Source organism: Tamandua tetradactyla, chromosome 22, assembly GCF_023851605.1.
Source record: "Tamandua tetradactyla isolate mTamTet1 chromosome 22, mTamTet1.pri, whole genome shotgun sequence".
Taxonomy (NCBI): Eukaryota; Metazoa; Chordata; class Mammalia; order Pilosa; family Myrmecophagidae; genus Tamandua; species Tamandua tetradactyla.
The window spans coordinates 18,311,218-18,332,353 of record NC_135348.1 but is presented as its reverse complement, the minus strand read 5'-3'; the positions used below and the strand labels follow the sequence as shown (position 1 = coordinate 18,332,353).

Here is a 21,136-nt window from a genome sequence, read left to right as displayed (position 1 = left end):
CAGAGTGTTCAGATATAGACCCTCTCATCTATGACAACTGATCTCTGATAAGGCAGTCAAGCTAATTCACCTAGGACAGAACAGTCTCTTCAATAAATGGGTGCCTGGAGAACTGGATATACACATTCAAAAGAATGAAAGAGGATCCATATCTCATACCCTATACAAAAATTAACTTAAAATGGATCAAAGACCTCAACATTAGATCTGAGACCATAAAACTTTTAGAAGAAAATGTAGAGAAATATCTTATAAAACTTGTAAGAGGCAGCAGTTTCCGAGATCTTATACCCAAAGCATGAGCACTGAAGAAAAAAATAGACAAATGATAACTCCTTAACAAAATTAAACACTTTTGTGTATTAAAGAACTTTGTCAAGAAAGTAAAAAGATAAACTACACCATGGGAGACAATGCTTGGAAATAACACATGAGATAAGGGTCTAGTATCCAAAATATCTAGAGGTTGTTCAATTTAACAACAAAAAGACAACCCAGTTACAAAATGGGCAAAAGACATGAACAGACACTTCTCAGAAGAGGAAATACAAATGGTTAAAAGGCACATGAAAAGATGCTCAACTTTTCTGGCTATTAGGGAAATGCAAATCAAAACCACAATGAGATATCATCTCACACTCACCAGAATGGCCATTATCAATAAAACAGAAAACAACAAGTGTTGGAGAGGATCTGGAGGAAGAGGCACACTTATCCACTGTTGGTGGGAATGTAAAATGATACAATTGCTGTGGAAGGCAGTTTGGAGGTTCCTCAGGAAGCTAATATAGAATTGCTATATGATCTGGTTATACGATTGCTGGGTATTTACTCAGAGGACATGAGGGCAAGGACACAAATGGACATTTGCACATCAGTGTTTATAGCAGCATTATTTACAATTGCCAAGAGATGGAAACAGTCCAAATGTCCATCAACAGATGAGTGGCTAAACAAGCTGTGTTATACACATATAATGGAATATTATGCAGCTGTAAGACAGAATAAAGTCATGAAGCATGTAACAACATAGATGGACCTTAAGGACATTATGCTGAGATTAGCCAGAAACAAAAGGAAAAATACTATATGGTCTCACTGATATGAACTAATGTTAATGAATGAACTTGGAGAATTTCAGTTAAGAACAGAGGTCATCCGGAGATAGAAATAGGGTAGATTTGGGGTAACTGGAGCTGAAGGGATACAGACTGTGCAACAGGACTCATTGTAAAAATTCAGAAATGGGTAGCACAATACTACCTAGCTGTAATACAGTGATGTTAGTACACTGAATGAAACTGAGTGTGAGAATGATAGAGGGAGGAGGGCTCGGGGCACATATGCAACCAGAAGGAAAGATAGAGGATAAAGACTGAGGTGGTGTAATCTAGGAATGCCTAGGAATGCGTAGAGTGTTCAATGATAGTGACTAAATGTACAAATTTAAAAAAATGTTTTCGCATGAGGAAGAACAAAGGAATGTCAGTATTGCAGGGTGTTGAAAATAGATGGTCATTCATATTTTAAAACTTCAACTTCTGTGTGAGACTAAAGCAAAAAATGTTTATTTGGGTACAAAATTTATATTTTGACTAGCACATTTCCTAATATAACTTATATGGACACTTTAATTGAACACCATAAGTACATGGAACCTTCAATAGGGCATGAGATAGGTCTGTCCAGTGTGATGCCTCAATAAATCCCAGGGTGATTTGAACAGTGAATAAAAAAAAAAAAAAAAAAGAAATGGCTGCTCCAACAAGACTGGATCAGGATTAAAATATGGCTTTTCTAGGATGCATAATGTTTTCAAATTGGCCACAGGTGGTGCTGGGTGATTAGATGGACAGTATCATTACTAACATAGGGAATAAAGGAAAAGAAGATTTGGGGATGAGACTACATAGTTATATCAGCTTTGAGAGATAGTTATGGAATATTCCAGTGAAGATACTTAAGCAGTAGAGAGCCTGATATGGGAGCTATAAATGGCTAGAAGGAATAGAAGAAGGGTTGAAAAGCAAGGAAAAAGCTCCAAAATCTTAATTCATATATTGAATGAATCTTATTTATGCATGTATTTATAATTAATGTATGTATATATGTATAATTATTTACTGTAAGGTGCTTTTCCAGCTCTGAGGATAAGTGGTGAAGAAAATATTAAAAAAATCTCCTGTCTTAATTAAGCTTATGTTCTAATGGGAAAGGCAGACAGTAATTATAGCAAGTACATTTTAATTACAGAATATGTAATAAAGATGAACTTACTGGGGTAAAAAATGATCCTTTCTTATGTGCCATTTTTGGTAAAGATAGCTTGAACTCCTGTCTTACTGAAAATATTGTAGACTACTCAATATAAAATCAGTTGAAATAAACTGAGGGGCTTAATTTTGAAAGAGAATATTGATTACAAGGGGAACTCAAAAAGACAGAACCAGGACCAACGACGACCAGCTCAAGGGATATGGGTGTGCAGCCTAATCCAAAAAAACTGTCAATCAAAGCAGTTCTTAGAATTAAATTGCATAATACTTGAAAGATGTTACGATTCACTAGAGTTTTCAAGTAGAGGATATGTGGGTACCATATTTTGGAGGAGATCCACTGTTTGGACAGATGGTTTCAGTAAAAAACCTCAAAGATTCCTTATTTCTGAGAGTATATGATTTTCTAAATACAGTCCACACAAGCAGAAGTATCAATGGAGAAATATTATCCACTATAAATTTTGTTTTCAAACAATGCTAAGGCTAAGTACTGACCCAGAAACACCATTTGCAGAAATTATTTAATGATACATAAGCTAATTCTTCATTAATTGATTTAAAAAAGTCAGAAAAGAACAAAATTAAATTGGCAGTAAATTGTAAATTTTTTAAGGAAAATCTAAGAGGAATTGAGCTCTTCAGGAAAAACAGTGATAAGCAATCAGAATAAGTAACTGCAGAAATATAAAGGAAACATTCATGTACCTACCTTAATCTCCAGACTCTGAAATGTCAATCTCATGCTTAGACATTGCCAGCAGGTGAACTATATTCCATTAAAGCCAAAATAGATCGTTTGGAATTGATAATGCAATTTTATCTCTCCATAGCATATTAGTGTATCATATCTTGCTATCCCTTCAGTTCCATTATAAAATAAAAGAGGAAGAAGGAAGTATGCAACTATTCCTACCCTATTGTTTACATGAACTCTCTGGATGCTTGGCATATTAAAGGTAAAAAAAAAAATAACAAAAGGAACTACTAAGGGTTCCAAAATGGTACAGGTATTTTATAGTTGGTATATTTAAATAACATTTTCATTATCCAGAACTGAATCAAATTAAATACTTAAAAGGTGAAAGGCTGTCCAATGGCTTCTGAACTTACCACAACTACAAATTTAATATTTTAATCAACAATAGAATGTGCTTCCTCTATGAATTAAGACCCATCAACTGTTCTATTCTATACTTGGAAATTAGTCAGGCGTTTTTTTAAAACAATTGTGTGCCTTAGAAGTTCAACAACAACAACAACAACAAAAAACTGTCACAGAAGTCATATCAACCTGCAAGGAATTATTCAGTTCACCATGGAAAGACATTAAAAGAGAATAAATATTCTATTCACGGAATCCATTAGGTTATGTAAAGGAAAGTGAAGATTTTTTAAAAGTATAATTAGTGATTCTAAACTAATTTAATTGGACTTCAAAAAAAGGATGTTACATATAAAGTAAATTTTTTCCATAGAAAATAAATAGGTAAGGTACAGTAGATCACAATCTGTATAGAACTCAGCTCAAAATTTTTGCTTAGGTAGTGAGAAAGACCTCTGCCTGTTAATGAATTATTTCCTTTTATCTAGTAATATAAAATATATTTGGTACTTTGAAATAAAAATATCATACAAAAATAAGAGAAACGGGTTGAACATAAAGAAGTTAATGAAGAGATTAAAAATTGTGCTAGGAAAAAGCAAGATACCCATTCATTGCAAGCAGTAAACATTTACCTTTATCAAGATAAAAATTTTGACATTTATAATGCCAATTTTAAGAGCATATCCTGACTGTACACATTATATTTTTTTAAAAACTAAAATTTAGAGTGCCATCTATTTCATTTTAATGGTTTCTGGTAAAATTTTCCATCAGCTGTTTCACTTTAAAATCAAATAAAACAGAGACTTTCTGGAAGATAGTGGAGTAGGGTAGGCTGGATTAATCCCTGCTCTGTAGAACAACAAATGGTACAGAAAAAATGACTGGACCATAGTACCAGGGTGTGAGTTATCAGAGAGGGTCTTCTACATTTCATAGGCAGTTTCTGGAGGAAAGAAGCAGGGCGATCAGGATGAGGAGAATAGGCTGACTTTACTTGGCCATGACACCACCAGGGGCTAGCAGTGGTGCATGGGGAAGTATGTGTCTGAGAGAGCAGACCATCCTCTATTCTACCCTGCCCCAGCAAATACTTTGGAAAACCTCCCTGCATAGCCCTGCAACCAGTAGCACCTGGGGGAACCCAGAGACATGCAAGGTCACCCACCACAAAAAGTTGATATTCCAGGTGCTGATATCAACTGTTCCACCAGGCCCTGCAAATAGCTGTCCCATTGGATGCCATGAATGGCTGTTCTGCCAGGTGTTGTGATTAGCTTCCCCATCCCATATGCCAGACTCACCCACTCCACCACACACCATAAATAGCCCCCACTCCATACAACATTGCACTCATATGGCTACTACAGTTGGGGAGAGGTGGGCCTGAGGGGGAGAGGTGGCTGAAGACCACCAATTGCAAGGAAGAAGCAGTAAGTGCTGTCTGGCAAACTCCCCCATCTTCTTAGTTCTTTCTTTTCCTGTGGGCACCAGTCTGAGCTCACTCCCAATATATCTTAGGGTATCTCCTTTTGGATTCAGGGCCTACTACTGCTGAGGTGTTCTTTTGTTTGGTTTTGTTTTGGTGCATAGAACAGGAGTTGGGCCTGGGTCTCCCACATGGCAGGTGGGCATTCTGCAACTGAACTACCCATGCACCCCTGCCTAGCTTTTAATAGACCTTCAAGTAGAATTGCACCCCCTCCATGAGATCTGGGCCTTGGTCTGGCAGGGAATTACTGACATCCCAAGTGCAAAAGGAGTCTTCAACACAAATCCAAATAAATAGAAAACTTTAGACAAGTGGAGGAAATCAACTTGCAAGATAATCTTAAGATAATCAAATGCCCTGAATGCAATAGAAAATCCCAAAGCACATGAAAATTCAAGCAGACATGGCCCAGCCAGATCACCCAATCAAATTGCCAAGAGGGGACATGGAATATGGAACACTAATCAAGGCTATTCTTAATGACATAAAGGATATCAAGAAGACACTGGAAGAACATAAAGAAGAATTTGAAAGAATAGGAAAATAGCAGATCTCATAGAGATGAAAGATACTGCAGCCCAAACTGGAAATATACCAGAGATGCATGATACCAAATTTGATAAAGCAGAAGGAAGAACAAGTGAGCTAGAAGATGGCATAAATGAAGTCAAGCTCACAAATGAACAACTGGCAAGAAAGATAAATCCAAATAGGTCTATTCCAGAACACCTACTAATCAGATGGTCAAATGTCAACAAGAAGAAGAAAGTTTTGAAAGCAGCAATAGAAAATAAATTCACTACATTTAAGGGAAACCATTTAAGACTCAGTTTGGATTACTCAACAGACACTATGAAGCAAGAAAACAATGGTATGATATATTTAAGATCCTGAATGAGAAAGACTTCCAGCCAAGAATTCTTTATTCAGCCAAGTTGTCCTTCACAATTAAGGGAGAGATTAAAAGCTTCTGACATTCAAAGGCTGACAGAATTTGCCAACAAGAGACATGCCATATAAGAAATACTAAAGGGAGTCCTGTCAGCTGAAAAACAAAAAAGATAAGAGATAATAGTCTGGAGGTAGGCACAGAATTGAAGAGTACCAATAATGATAATTTAAAGGATAAAAAGAGAGAGGGAAAAGAATATGTAGATCAGACAGAAACTAAAAAACAAGATGGTAGATACAAGAACTGCTTTTACAATAATAGCTTTGATCATTAATGGACTTAACTCACCAATCAAAAGGATACAGATTGACAGAATGGATTAAAAATATGATCCATTTATGTTATTTGCAAGGTTTGCATCTAGACCCAAGGATACACATAGACTAAAAGTGAAAGGATGGAAAAAAGATGTTCTATGGAAGCCGTAACCAAAGAAAGCAGGAGTAGCTATACTAACATCAGATAAAGTGGACTTTAAATACAAAGACATCTAAAAGACAAAGAAGGACACTATATATTAATAAAAGGGACAATTAACCAAGAGAAATAACAATCACAAATGTTCATGCTCCCAATCAAGGAGCTCTAAAGTACATGAGACAAACAATAACAAAACTGAAGGGAACAACAGACATTTCAACAATAATAGTGAGACATTTCAATACACAACTTTCTACTATAGATAGAAGAGACAGAAGATCAACAAAGAAATAGAGAACCTAAACAATGTGATAAATGAATTAGACTTAACAGTTATATATATATACACACACACACACACTCCAAAACACCAGGATATTCATTCTTCTCTAGTGCCCATGGAATGTTCTCCAGGATAGATCACATGCTGAATGCAAAACAGGTCTTTATAAATTTAATAAGATTGAAATTATACAAAGCACTTTCTCTGACCACAGTGGAATGAAGCTGGAAATTAATAACCACCAAAGAACTGAAACTTCTACAAATATACAGAGATTAAGCAAAATACCCTTAAATAATCAGTGTGTCAAAGAAGAAATTGCTAGAGAAAGTTTTAAATACCTGGAGACAAATGAAAATGAGAATACAACATGTGGTAGTTAGATTCAGTGGTCACCTTGGCCAGGTGAAGGCACCTAGTTTTGTTGCTAGGGACATGAGCTAATGGTACATGAACCTCATCTGTTGCTGATTACATCTGCAGTCAGCTAGGAGGTGTGCCTGCTACAGTGAATGACGTTTGACTTAATTAGCTGGTGCTTAAATGAGACAGCACAAGGTAGCACAGCCTAAGCAGCTCCGCATACCTCATCTCAGCACACGCAGCTCAGCCCAGGCCTTTGGAGAAGCAGAAAGGAATCACCCCAGGGAAAGTTGTTGGAACCCAGAGGCCTGGAGAGAGGGCCAGCAGAGATCACCCTGAGCCTTCCCACATAAGAAAGAATCTCAGATGAAAGTTAGCTGCCTTTCCTCTGAAGAACTAACAAAATAAATCCCCTTTTATTAAAAGCCAATCCATCTCTGGACAGATTGCATTCCAGCAGCTAGCAAACTAGAACACAACATTTTAGAACCTATAGGATATAACAAAGGTAGTGCTAGAAGGGAAATTTATTGCCCTAAATGCCTATATTAAAAAACAAGAAGGAGCAAAGATTGAGAACCTAACTGCTCACCTACAGAAATTAGAGAAAGAAAAGCAAACTAGCCCCAAAGCAAATAGATGAAGAAAAATAACAAAGAAAAAGCAAAAATAAATGAACTGGAGCACAAAAAATAGAAAGAAATCAACAAATACAAAAGTTGGCTCTTTGAGAAAATCAATCAGATAGATCAATCCTAGTTAGGCTGAACAAAAAGAGGGGATGCAAATAAACAAAATCAGAAATGAGAGGAGGGCCATTTACTATGGTGTTCTAGTTTGCTAGCTGCCAGAATGCAATATACCAGAAACGGAATGGCTTTTAAAAGGGGTAATTTAATGAGTTGCTAGTTTATAGTTCTAAGGCCAAGAAAATGTCCCAATTATAACAAGTCTATAGAAATGTCCAATCAAAGACATCCAGGGAAAGATACCTTGGTTCAAGAAGGCCGATGAAGTTCAGGGTTTCTCTCTCAAGTGAGAAGGCACACGGCGAACACAGTCAGGGCTTCTCTCTCAGCTGGAAGGGCACATGGCAAACATGGCATCATCTGCTAGCTTTCTCTCCTGGCTTCCTATTTCATGAAGCTCCCCGGGAGTCATCTTCCTTCTTCATCTCCAAAGGTCACTGACTGGTGGACTCTCTCCTTTGTAGTGTTGCTCTCTCTGAATCTCTCTGAATCTCTCATTCTCCAAAATGTTTCCTCTTTTATAGGACTTCAGAAACGAATCAAGACCCACTCAAATGGGTGGAGACATGTCATCCCCTAATCCAGTTTAACAACCATTCTTAACTAAATCACATCAACCAGGGAGATGATCTCATTACAGTTTCAAATATACAGCATTGAATAGGGATTATTCTACCTTATGAGAAATGAGATTTATATTAATACATGGCTTTCTTAGGGGGCATATATCCTTTCAAACCAGCACATATGGAATCTGAAGAAATTTTTAAAAATCATAAGGGGGATACTATGAACAAGCATACACTAGACAACTAAGATGAAATGGAAAAATTCCTAGAAACATACTAACTACATATACTGACTTGAGAAGAATAGATCTCAACGAGCCAATTTACCTTACAAATAAAGAAATTTAATGTCATCAAAAATGTTTCCACAAAATAAAAGCCCAGGACCAGATGACTTCTCAGGGGAGTTTTATCATTCTAAAAATAACTAACACCATTCCTACTCAAACTCTTCCAAAAAATTGAGGGAAAAGGAACATTACCTAACTCAATTTATGAAGCTAACATCACTGTAATACCAAAACCAGATAAAGATGCTACAAGAAAAGAAAACTACAGACCAAACTCTCTGATGAGCACAGAAGTAAAAATTCTCAATGGAATACTAGCAAATCAAATCCAAAGACACATTAGGAGAATTAAACATCACAACAAAGTGGGGTTTTTGCCAGAAATGCAAGGGTGGATCAACACAAGAAAGTCAATCAATGAATACACCACATTAACAAATCAAAAGGGAAAAAAAATCACATGATCATATCAATCAATGCTGAAAAAGTGTTCGACAAAATTCTGCATCCTTTTCTGACAAACAAAAAACCACTTCAAAAGGTAGGAATCAAAGAAAACCTCTTCAATGTCATTAAGGACATATATGAAAACCCTATAGCTAGCATCCTACTTTATGGCAAGAGATTGAAAGCATTTTCCCTGAGATTGGGAACAAGACAAGGACCCCCTTTGTCACCACTATTATTCCTCGTTGTACTAGATATCTTAGCTAGTGCAATTAGGCAAGAGAAAAAAATAAAACACTTTCAAACTGGAAAAGTAGAAGTAACACTTTCATTATTTGCAGACAAAATGATCCTACACTTGAATACCTTGAAAAATCTATGACAAGGCTACTTGAGCTAATAAATTCACCAAAGTGATAGGATACAAGATTAATGTACAAATATTAATAATGTTTCTATTCACAAGTAATGACCTAGCTGAGGAGACAATTAAGGAAAAAATTTCATTCAAAATAGCAACCAAAAGAATTGAGTATCTAGGAATATGGCAATTATCAAGAAATAAGCTTAACCAGGGATGTCAAGGCCTTGTACACAGAAAACTACAAATCATTGCTAAAAGAAATTTTTAATAGCCTAAATAGATGGAAAGACATTCCATGCTCATGTATAAGAAGTTCATTAAGATGTCAATTGTACACAAACTGATCTACAGATTCAATGTGATACCAATCAAAATTCCAACAACCTACTTCGAAGACAGGGAAAAGATGGTTACAAAATTTATTTGGAAAGGAATGAGACCTCAAACAGCTAAAGATATCCTATAAGAGAAGAACTAAGTGGGAGGACTAACAGCTCCTGCTTTAAAGCTTACTATAAAGCCACAGTGGTCAAAACAGCATGGTGCTGGCTCAAAGATAGAAATATTGATCAATGGAATTGAATTGAGAGTATGGAGATAGACCACCAAATGTATGACCAATTGGTCTTTGACAAGGCCCCCAAATCCACTAAACTGGGAGAGAATTGTCTTTTCAGTAATTGGACATCGGAAAACTGGATAACAATAGCCAAAAGAATGAAAGAGGATCCCTACCTTACACCCTATACTTAAATTCTTAAAAATTAACTCAAAATGGATTAAAGTCCTAAATATAAAAACCAGTATCAAAAAACTCCTAGAAGAAAATGTAGGGAAATAACTTCAAGACTTAGTAATAAGAGACAGCTTCTTAAACTTTCCACCCAAAGAATAAGCACTGAAAGAAAAAATTTTAGGGAATTCCTTAAAATTAAATGCTTCTGTGCCCTTAAAGAACTCTGTCAAAAAGGTAAAAAAGGTAGTCAACCCAAGGGGAGAAAATATTTGGAAAGATAAAGGTTTTATATACTGTGCACATAAAGAAATCATGCAACTCAAGAGCAAAAGAATAAACAACCCAATTATAAAATGGGCAAAGGATAAGAATAGACACTTCGCTGAAGAGCAAATGCAAAGGGCTAAAAAGCACATGAAGAGATGCTCATCTTCATTAGCTATAAGGTAAATGCAAATTAAGACTACAATGAAATACCACCTAACACCTATAAGAATGGATGCTATTAAACAAACAGGAAACTATAAATGTTGGAGAGGATGTGGAGAAATTGGAGTACTTATTCACTTTCGGTGTAAATGTATAATGATACAGCTGCTATATAGTTTGGTGATTCCTCAGAAACCTAATATTGAGTTGCCTATGACCCAACAATACCATTACTTGGTAAATCCCCAGAAGAGCTGAAAGCAGTATCATAAACAGAAACGTGCACACCTATGTTCATAGCAGAACTATTCACAATTGCCAAAAGATGGAAGCAATCCAAGTGCCCATCAACAGACGAGTAGATAAATAAAATGAGATCTACGGTATATACATACAATGGAATATTATGCAGCCATACAATGAAATGAAGGCCTGAAACATATGACAATGTGGATGAACCGTGAGGACATAATGCTGAATGAAATAAGTCAGAAACAAAATGATAGATACCGTATGATTTCACTATTATGACTCTCGTAAAGGTAATCTCAGATGTTAGCACTGTAGAATCCAGATGACCTAGAGGTATGCAAAAGCTAGATTTAGGGAAAGGTTACCCAATGAGGTTGAACTTAAATGCAAGGGAGAGGATAGAAACAAATTAGTGTGGATTTAAGTAAAAGTGCCATATTCAAGGTGAATATGACTGAAGGGAGATTTATAGTGCCATCTATCCTACCGACTAAAGCTACAATTATCAGTAAGTTCTCACATGAACTACTTCAAAGGTCTGATCTAGCACAAAGAATCAATTATAAAAGGATATAGGCGAAAACTAAATAGCATAATATGGCTTATAGTTAACAGGAAGACATCAACAGTACCACAGCAATACCAGGGGTCAATAATTGGGGGGAGGGACAAGAGATTAAGGGAAGTTTTGATTTGATATACGGAGAGGCTGTGTTTATCAGTTCTTTGTCTTGTTGAACCAATATATATGTAGCTTAATTTTGTTCACTACTTTATTTTCATATTCTATTGCACTCCTTTCTCTCTTTCACAAGGATTCTATCCTACTAATGCCTTTTAATCACAAGAACCGTATATATACTCTCAGGTTTGCTAATTCATTAGTAAAGTTTTAGTTTACTTCTTTCAAATAATCATCAGAAAGGACATTAATATTTAAAATACAAATGACATAAAAGCAGCATGACTGGGTAAAATATCACTATATTATGAGTTTGGGGTTAGATTCTAGTCACAGTTCTGTTACATATAATTGTGACCTAGAAAAAAGTCACATTATCTTTTTGAAGTTCAGTTTTCTTAACTGGAAAATAAAGAGATTAATTCAAATAAACTCCAAAATTCCTTCTAGTCACTGGTCTCTGACATGATTACAAAAGCTAGCTAGATATCCCTGCAAAACTTGGTCAGAGATCTTTATGTCTACAACAGATGGGTAGACTGTACAGGAACATGTTTAGCATTCAGAATAATGGACTCCGGGCAAATAATACAGTAAATACTTATGTTTAAGGCCATATAACTTTTTATCATTCAAAGGGCTGGACTAAATTTTAATTTAATAAGGCCTGTGAGGAAAAATATTTCCTAATCAAATTAACCATGTATGAGCATTTGTAGGAAGAATGTTTAAACAGGAAGACAAGCTGTTTTAAAATCATCAAATAATTTAGAAATAATTCACATGTGACAGCTATAATTTTTTTTGAAGCAGTTCTCTTTTGGGGAAGGTTTTTGATAAATTAAATTTCTTAACTACACTTAGGGTCATTGGAATTTTCTGTTTCTTCTTGTGTCAGTTTTGGTAAGTTGCCTGTTTTCAAAGAATTTGTACATTGCATCTAAGTTGTCAAATATAATTGGCATAAAGATACTCCTATAACTCTTCTTATTCTTTTAATATCTATAGGTTATATAGTGATACCCCCTTTCATTCCTGATATTACCTTATGTTATCTGACTTCTATTTCCTTGGTAAATCTTGGTAGGTGCTTATAAATTTTATTATGAAGCAACTTTTGAACTTGTCAATTTGCTTTATTATCTTTCTGTATACTATTTCAATGATTTCTATTCTTATCTTCATAGTGATTGTTTCATGTGCACTTAAAGAATGTATATTTCACAGTTATTGTATGTAGCATTCTATAAATGTCAATTAGATCAAATTAGTCAATGAGTGGTTCAACTCTTCTATATTATTACTTTCTTTTTGTTAGCTTACCTATCCAATTATTGAAGAAGATGTGTTAAAATCTCCAGTGATAATTGTGGAGCTATCTAGATTACCTATTGGTACAATTTGGCCTATAGTTTAAATTTTATAACAATGACTCTGTAATTAAAGGACCTAGGTTTAAATCCAGCTCTATTACTGTGCTGGTTTGAAATGATGTATGTACCCTAGAAAAACCATGTTTTAATCCTAATACCATTTTGTAAAGGTAGCCGTTTCTTCTAATCCCTATTCAATATTGTATGTTTGAACTGTAATTAGATCATCTCCCTGGATATGTGATTTAATCAAGAGTGGTTGTTAAACTGGATTAGGTAGAGGCGTGTCTCCACCCATTTGGGTGGGTCTTGATTAGTTTAGTGGAATCCTATAAAAGAGAATGACAAGAGAGAAAGCCAAGAGATTTGGAGAAAGCAGAGAATGCTGCAGCACCACGAAGCAGAGAATCCACCAGCCAGTGACCTTTGGAGATGAGGAAGGAAAACGCCTCCCAGGGAGCTTCATGAAACAGGAAGTCAGGAGAGAAAGTTAGCAGATGATGCTGTGTTCACCATGTGCCCTTTCAGCCGAGAGAGAAACCCTGACTGTTTGCCATATGTTTTTCCACTTAAGAGAGAAAGCCTGAACTTCATCAGCCTTTTTGAATCAAGGTACCTTCCCTGGATGCCTTAGATTGGACATTTCTATAGACTTGTTTTAATTGGGACATTTTCTTGGCCTTAGAACTGTAAACTAGTAATTTATTGAATTTCCCATTTAAAAAGCCATTCAGTTTCTGGTATATTGCATTGCAGCAGCTTGCAAATTAGAACAATTACTAACTAGCTGAGTGACCAGAAGTGAGATATTCAACCTTGGTTTCCTCATCCATAAAAATGGTAGTAATAAGAATATTTACATGATTGTGTTGTTATGGGAGTTAGAAACAGACTTGGAATGCAGGTTTTTAAATTTTTTTAGAAAATCAATACAGTGTATGCACCGTATGTCATGTTGCACCCAAGCAATATCTAGGGCAGTGCTCTGCCATTAAATATGTTAATTTTAAGTAGCTAATATATTATATTAATATTTCTGCAAAGTATGAATATTCACATGAAATGGGAAAATTAAAGACTATAAATTCAGGCCATGTTTTGACACCAAGAATTTTGCATCACCTAAGGAGGTATTAACTTTCAGTTTCTGGAGTTTTCTGGATTTTGGAATTGTGGGGTGGGGAGTTAACCATCAGATTTAGTTTTTCTAGGGGCTTGCAAAACTTTCCTTTATATTTCCAAACTGGTTGCTTCTAATAAACTTCATTCTCTAAGGTCTGCTATTTGCATGTATATGGATGGCCTGGCTCAGTGCTTTATTCCTATTTGGTACTAAAAAAATATTTGTTGAATGAATGAATGAATATATTCCCATTAAATAAGGAATGACAAGTGTGAAGTCTGCCCTTTCAGAAACGTCACGGTTAACTTTCCACAATCATTTCTTCCCATCCCATCCTCCCATCTTTCTCATAAATCTACCAATATTTCACAAAAATTTGCCATGAAATTTAGTGCATAACATAGCAAAGCAATCTAAGAATCCCTAGTAGAGTCATTGAAAGGCTTTACCACAGTGAATTGTAAAACATAGTTTCTAATACACTTTAAAACAGCTGAAACATCATCCTGCAGTATTGCTTACACTGTTTTCTTCCTAGATACTACAAAATAAATTTCAGCTTATCCCCTGGATAATCATTTATATATTTGGAAAAATTAATTTTTCTCCTTGCCTGAGTCAAATTAAATGGCAGCATTGAAAAATATATATTGAAACCTTGAGCTTTCAAACACCTATACTGCTTTAGCCCTAGACACTGAATCAATAACTGCATTGATAAAACCAAGAACAGGCCCTTTAATTTATACTTTTCTGCCATCATATAAAAAAAATACCTGGGTTTTGGCTTGGGTTCTGATTTGATAGGTTGCTGCTTTTTTTTCAGAATGATTTTCTAGAAAAAGAGAAAACAGAGTTGAAATAAATATGACTATTTTCATTACCTATAAAATTTCAATTCCAGTGATATTCTGTTATATCATCAGAGAGAGAAAGGACCATTCCACTATAATATGGTGTGCATGTGTGTGTGTGTGTATCATAAACTTAAATTATCAATATAAATGTGCACATATACTCAAAGGAGCGTGTTCCTGGACCCTTCTCTAGCATCTTTTGGAACACAGGAACACAATTCCTGCTAATTATTGCAGTGAACAAATACCCATACAAACCTATTACATAGGAGACACTTATTTGCCCTCTGTCTTGCAAAAAAAAAAAATTTAAGACAGCTTACCAAAAAAAAAAAAAAAGACAGTCTATATGAAAAGTAAAATAAGAAAATCAGTTTTAGGGAAAAATGTAGATAGTAAAATAATCAATATTTTTTGACTGAGGTAACGCAGATTTGGCTCTGAAATTCCTAGCTATCAAAGTAATGCATAAAATATAGTAGTTCTGACATTCACAATGTCTATAAAAGAAGCAAACTTATTTTCTGTGGGAAATTTCTCCTATGAGTCCATCAAAAGAAGTCTCATGTTTTATAATGGTCACTTTCAACAGCATTTCTTCAACAATTACGCCGAAGTGTTTAATATGGATGCCTCTTGAGAATTGCTTCAAAGTAGACCAACAGTCAAAAGAACAACTCAGGAAAATAAGTCTAAAGAAAGTAGGAGCTCGGATTAGGAATTTACCTTTACAGTTACTTGCCATGATCCAAGGGCAAAATTAAGGAAATTTAGAGGAATTGATTTATTGTATATTCAACTTGTAATCTACCATAACAATTCTTTGCTCAAAACGGCTTTCAAAAACAAACAGGAAAAGGAATTTGAGGTAATTTTTATGAATGAGTAAAATGTTAGGAGACAGTGGATATTAGTATTACCATTTCCCTCAGACTTTAAGTCAGTAGCAGAAAGTTTCTAAGTTATATGATGTACCACAAGGCAAATACCTATATTAGTTTTACATCTTCGAGTAAGTTTTACATCCTCAAGTTTCAAGTAAGCTATTTAGTCAGTCCTTGACAACTGAAGCCAAGAAAAGTATCTTTTATATGATCCCAGGAGACTTAAAGGGTCAAATATCAAGATGAAATGTGGAAGGACATTGTGTTTGTACTGTAGGAATACTCAGCACTATGACATAGGGGGAGTGCTTTAAATATTTTAAACAAATCACAAATCTCTCCTTTAGAGTTAAATTCACTCATCCTACCCTGCTCTCTTGGATACAAACCTTTTTTTTTTTTTTTTACATGAGCAGGCACCAGAATCGAACCCGGGTCTCCCACATGGCAGGCAAGAACTCTGCCTGCTAAGCCACTTTGGCCCATCCTCTTGGATACAATCTTAACTTGTACATGTTAATTTGTATTTCATACCATTCATGATTTAAGATTAACCTTCTTCTGCATGCATGTTAGAACACAACAATAACCTTGAGAATTCGTTTGCGTTATCACTCAAGTATTTGTTACTTTTAGAGCTCCTGCTCATGCTTTTCTGAGTAAAGAATCATCTCAACAATAATACCGCATATTTTAAAATGCAAGGGCAGCATATAGGTGACAATAAAGCATGAAGAAGCTTAAATATTTTAAGCGTTGCCCTCAAGATGTTCCATGACACAAACTTATGGCCCCCCAAAATTAATTTTTTAACCCTTAACTTACTTTTGCCCAAAACGACAGTGTGGCATGTTCTTGGCTTGGAACACTGTCCTTATGTGATACTGCTGTTTACACATGCCAATTTGCTTTTTTTCCCCCCAGCTGCTTCCTTTTTTAGACAAACTACTGAACGGGCACACTCTCCATGCTGAAGAGTGTTTAATGTGAAGACTGCTAAGTAAAACAGTCTCATGCAAACATTATTGAAAGTTTTCCTTCCACAGATGTTTTGTGACTTTTTTCCATTTACTGTCTTGCAATTTCATTGCCTTTATAACCTCCTTTTGTGTTTCTATCCTCCAGCTAACATAATTAGAAACTGTTTCATTCATCTTAGGGCAAAGAAGTCTTCTTCTTGCAAACTCAACAGCAGTCCTTGTTTTAAGCAGTGTTTTGTTCCTAAGTCTTTAGTTTTCTACATATTTATAAATTCAGATCTCAAGTCCATTCACCCCTATGGCTCAACTCTGTTCTTGCTCAAGATCTTTCTCTTTCTTTCCACAGCTGCCATCTGCTTCTTTCAACTTCTTCAAGCTCCTAGTCTTTCCACGACAATGCATTTGGAGTGACACATCCTAAAGACCTGGCTGAAGATTTAAGTCATTTCTTCAAACTCTCCTCTCAAATATTCTCATTTTTTTTTAAAATAACCTGTGTGAAATTATTCCAACCATTTTCAGACTCCTTTCCCCATACAGTTTCTCAAATTCCACAATTTAATTGACTCCAAGCTTGTTTCTGGTACTTTATACGCTATTATTATATCTTAGGATTCTTTCCTCAGCCTAATTTATCAAGTCCCCTCCTCTTTCCAAGTCTTATCTCCAATACACTTTTTTTCCTTTTGACAATGCTGCCGATTTCTCTGATAGTCTAATGATTAAATTCTTGCATTGATTAACCATAGTCTTATACAGCTTTTCACTTTGCATCATAATGCCAGACTTATTTCTAAATAACTACTGTAAGTGTGAAATTATGGGATATGTTTTCTATATAAAGGTAATCTATAATTGGCTTCTTATACTCAACACTTATACTCCTCTCCCAAAATGTGGCTAAAGGGTATTTTCTAAACAGCAAGGACTTTTCATATTTTTACACAGCCTGTGATCCTACCAGAAGCATAAGTAAACATTCCATTAAAGGTGAAATGAAAGGTCTATTTAAAAATAGGTAACTGCGAAGAGAAAATCATCAATAGCATATATGTATAAAATTGCAATTATACATTAAACCATGAAATAAACTGAAAAGCTTTTTCTGCCAGGCTTGAATACTAACATCTGTGTTTATCCTCCAGAAGTCAATCATGTCACTATCACCTTCTGTGCACTAGCAGTGAGTGTACTACTTATACTGTTACTGCTTCTTGTACGAGGGTTGGTTTAAATGGGAAAATGTCAATAATTTGCACACATGTAGAACCAGAATGTGGGATTTTTCACAAGCCAATCTCTTTGTATTATTGAATTTTAGAGATTCCAAGAACACACACAAGCCACGGGAGAGTTTTGGGGCCATACAACCACACTTAGGAAGCTGTGATAGAGCAGGGAAACCCATGGGTTTCCAAAATCTTTTCATGTAGCCAGAATAGCTCCCATTTTTGAAGCACAGCAGCATCTTCGTCTCTCTCTTTAGAGCAGATGAGGGACCCAAATGGTATTATTGGTCATTCTGAAATAGACAGGAACTTAAAAATCTATTCAGAGCCAAGACAGCAGCTTAAGGAGGTGTGGGATTTAGTTCGTCCTCCAGAGAAGCTAGTAAATAGCCAGGAACAGTACAGAACAACTGCTGGGGCCACATCAGTGACTGGACACACAGTGTCCACCAGTCTGGACCAGCTGGACCGGCTGCAAGCCCCGCCAGAACCGTGAGCCCCCCAAGCCATGGAGGCCGGCACCCCTCCACCACAGGCTGCTTCCCAGAGGGGAAAGGAAAGAGACTCTACTACCAGCAAGGGGCTGAGCTCTACCAAGCTCCAATTTGTGGAATTAATTGACAAATTCTAACTACTAAAAATAAGCCCCCAAATTATGATCATCTCGATTGATGCAGAAAAGGTATTTGACAAAGTCGTACACCCTTTCTTGTTGAAAACACTTCAAAGGATAGGAATAGAAGGAAACATCCTCAACACGATAAAGGAAATGTATGAAAACCCACAGCTAACATCATCCTCAATGGGGAAGAACTGAAAAATTTCCCCCTAAGATCAGGAACAAGGCAAGAGTTTTATGCACCGAGCCAGAGTGCTCCAAAATACATGAGGCAAACACTGAAAAGAGAAATAGACAAATCTACCATAATAGTTGGAGACTTCAATTCCCTGCTCTTATCAATGGACAGAACATTTAGACAGAGGATCAATAAAGAAACAGAGAATTTGAATAATACAATAAATGAACTGGACTTATCAGACATTTATAGCACATTATACCCTACAATAGCAGGATACACCTTTTTCTCAAGTGCTCATGGATCATTCTCAAGGATAGAACATATGCTGGGTCACAAAGCAAGTCTCAATAGATTTCAAAAGACTGAAAACATTCGAAACACTTTCTCGAATCATAAAGGAATGAAATTGGAGATCAATAATAGGCACAGGGCCAGAAAATTCAGAAATATATGCAGGCTCAACAACACACTCTTAAACATCCAGTGGGTCAAGGAAGAAGTTATAAGAGAAATTAGTAAATATCTCAAAGCAAACTAAGATGAAAACACAACCTATCAAAACTTATGGGATGCAGCAAAGGCAGTGCTAAGAGGGAAATTTATAACCCTAAGTGCCTACATCAAAAAAGAAGAAAGAGCAAAAATACAGGAATTAACTGTTCACTTGGAAGAACTAGGGAAAGAGAAGCTAACTAACCACAAAGCAGGCAAAAGGAAAAAAAAATAATGAAGATTAGAACAGAAATAAGTGAAATTGAGAACATGAAAACAATCAAGAAAATCAACAAAACCAGAAGTTGGTTCTTTGAGAAAATCAATAAGACTGATGGACGCTTAGCACGGTTGACAAAAATAAGAAGACAGGATGCAAATAAATAAAATCAGAAATGGAAAAGGAGACAGACTTAACCACTATGCCACAGAAAATAAAAAAAATTAAAATAATGAGAGAATACTATGAACAACTTTACACTTATAAACTAGACAATATAGATGAAATGGACAACTTCCTAGAAAGGCATGAATAACCAACATTGACTCAAGAAGAAACAGATGACCTCCCTGCATCTCAGTGCTTTCTTCTCTTCATTCGCCCATCTCTAAATCCAGTTGCCTCAGCTACCCTGCTGTTCGCCCACCAATGCTGAGGGGACTCCTTCTCACAGTTTTGGTTTGCTGAGGAGAAAGAATGGGATGGTGAAACTACAGATCCGAAACAGAATTCGGCACTTTACGTGAACTGTGAGTCATTGGTTCAAGCCCTTCAAGAACTGCCTCTTTCACTCCGACTCAATGTTGCTGCTCAATTGGTTCAGACCACAATTCCTTCAGAGCTTCCTCAGGTGAAACCAAAGAGAAATGACAATGGCAAGGGCCTAGGGATGCAGTTAAAAGGGCCGTTGGGGCCTGGAGGGAAGGGCTCTGTCTCTGAGCTGAAATCCATGTACTTGGGTAAAGACGGACCAAGACTGGGTCCTCCAAACGATTCTCAGAAACCCTCCTCCTCCCCACCATCGGTGCAGACCATTTGGATGAAGAGCTAGATCTGCTGCTTAATTTAGATGGGCCTGGAGAAGAGGAAGCTGGTGTCCTCCCCCATAAGACATCTCTAGACCTGAAACCTGAGGAGGATGGGAAGGAGGTTCAAGAGGATAAAGTTCCTGCAGAACCAGCTGTAACTGAAGAAAAGAATGTGGAAGCTGAGCAACGAACTCCATCAAAAAGTGTTACTGAGGAAGAACTTGAAGACTGGCTGGACAGTATGATTTCCTAAAAATAAAAAGTGCCTGAGGCAACTTTGGTTGCCTTGTACATAACTAAGAGAACAGGCTCCGCTTCAAGAACAGCTAGATTACAAGCATGCCCTAAGTCAGTGTAGTTCACGTCTCTTCCTGCAGTGAAGGCCGACCTCTACATTTGACAGTATCTCAAATCATACATTTTTCTGGCTTAGATTTCCTTAAGGGTAGGGGATGTTACCCTTAGAGTATATGGCCTTTGTTTCCAGCTCACCCCCTCAATGTTTACAGCAAACCAGGTGCTGCTGATTAAGAGAATATATGTATGCAACAAGGCAAACAATGCTTAAAATAAACACTGTTTTATCGTCTGCTAGACGATAAAGACTTGGATGGAATAATCTAGGAATGCCTAGAGTTGCCAAGTGTGGCATAATTTTATTCTTGGCCTGGTAGCTTAGTCTCTTTCTCTCCCTCCCTCGCCATTTTGGCACGTCCGGTTCTTCTAGACCTCTGAATTACAAGCCTCACCAGCGACTAGTGATGATGCAGTCTTGTCTCTCTAACCCTATTGGCCTTCTCCTTAGTCCTCCACCTGCCCAACATCCACTGCTACAAGTACACTCAGGAACAGCATCTCTATGGTCACAGTCACTCATCCGTCCTCCCTGTGTGATTGGCTACCCTCCCCTGGAGGCCATGCCCTAACTCCGCCTCTCCTCAAACTGTATATAATCCA

The 21,136-nt window shown here is 36.4% G+C and overlaps 2 protein-coding genes across 6 annotated transcripts in view; one reads left to right on the top strand and one right to left on the bottom strand.

The window, feature by feature from the left end:
* Positions 1-21,136, bottom strand: part of IQCM (IQ motif containing M) — a 473,232-nt gene that overhangs the window by 242,935 nt on the left and 209,161 nt on the right. For all 5 annotated transcript variants that reach the window (XM_077139855.1, XM_077139853.1, XM_077139852.1 and 2 more), the window contains one exon: positions 14,685-14,743. In XM_077139855.1, coding sequence (XP_076995970.1) covers positions 14,685-14,743 — 59 coding nt within the window. The remainder of the gene's footprint in view (positions 1-14,684; positions 14,744-21,136) is intronic.
* LOC143665927 (cell death regulator Aven-like) lies at positions 15,735-20,728 on the top strand. Its single transcript, XM_077139548.1, is given in 3 exon segments — positions 15,735-15,777; positions 19,808-20,173; positions 20,176-20,728. Coding segments are annotated over 3 exon segments (666 nt in total). The 3' UTR covers positions 20,433-20,728.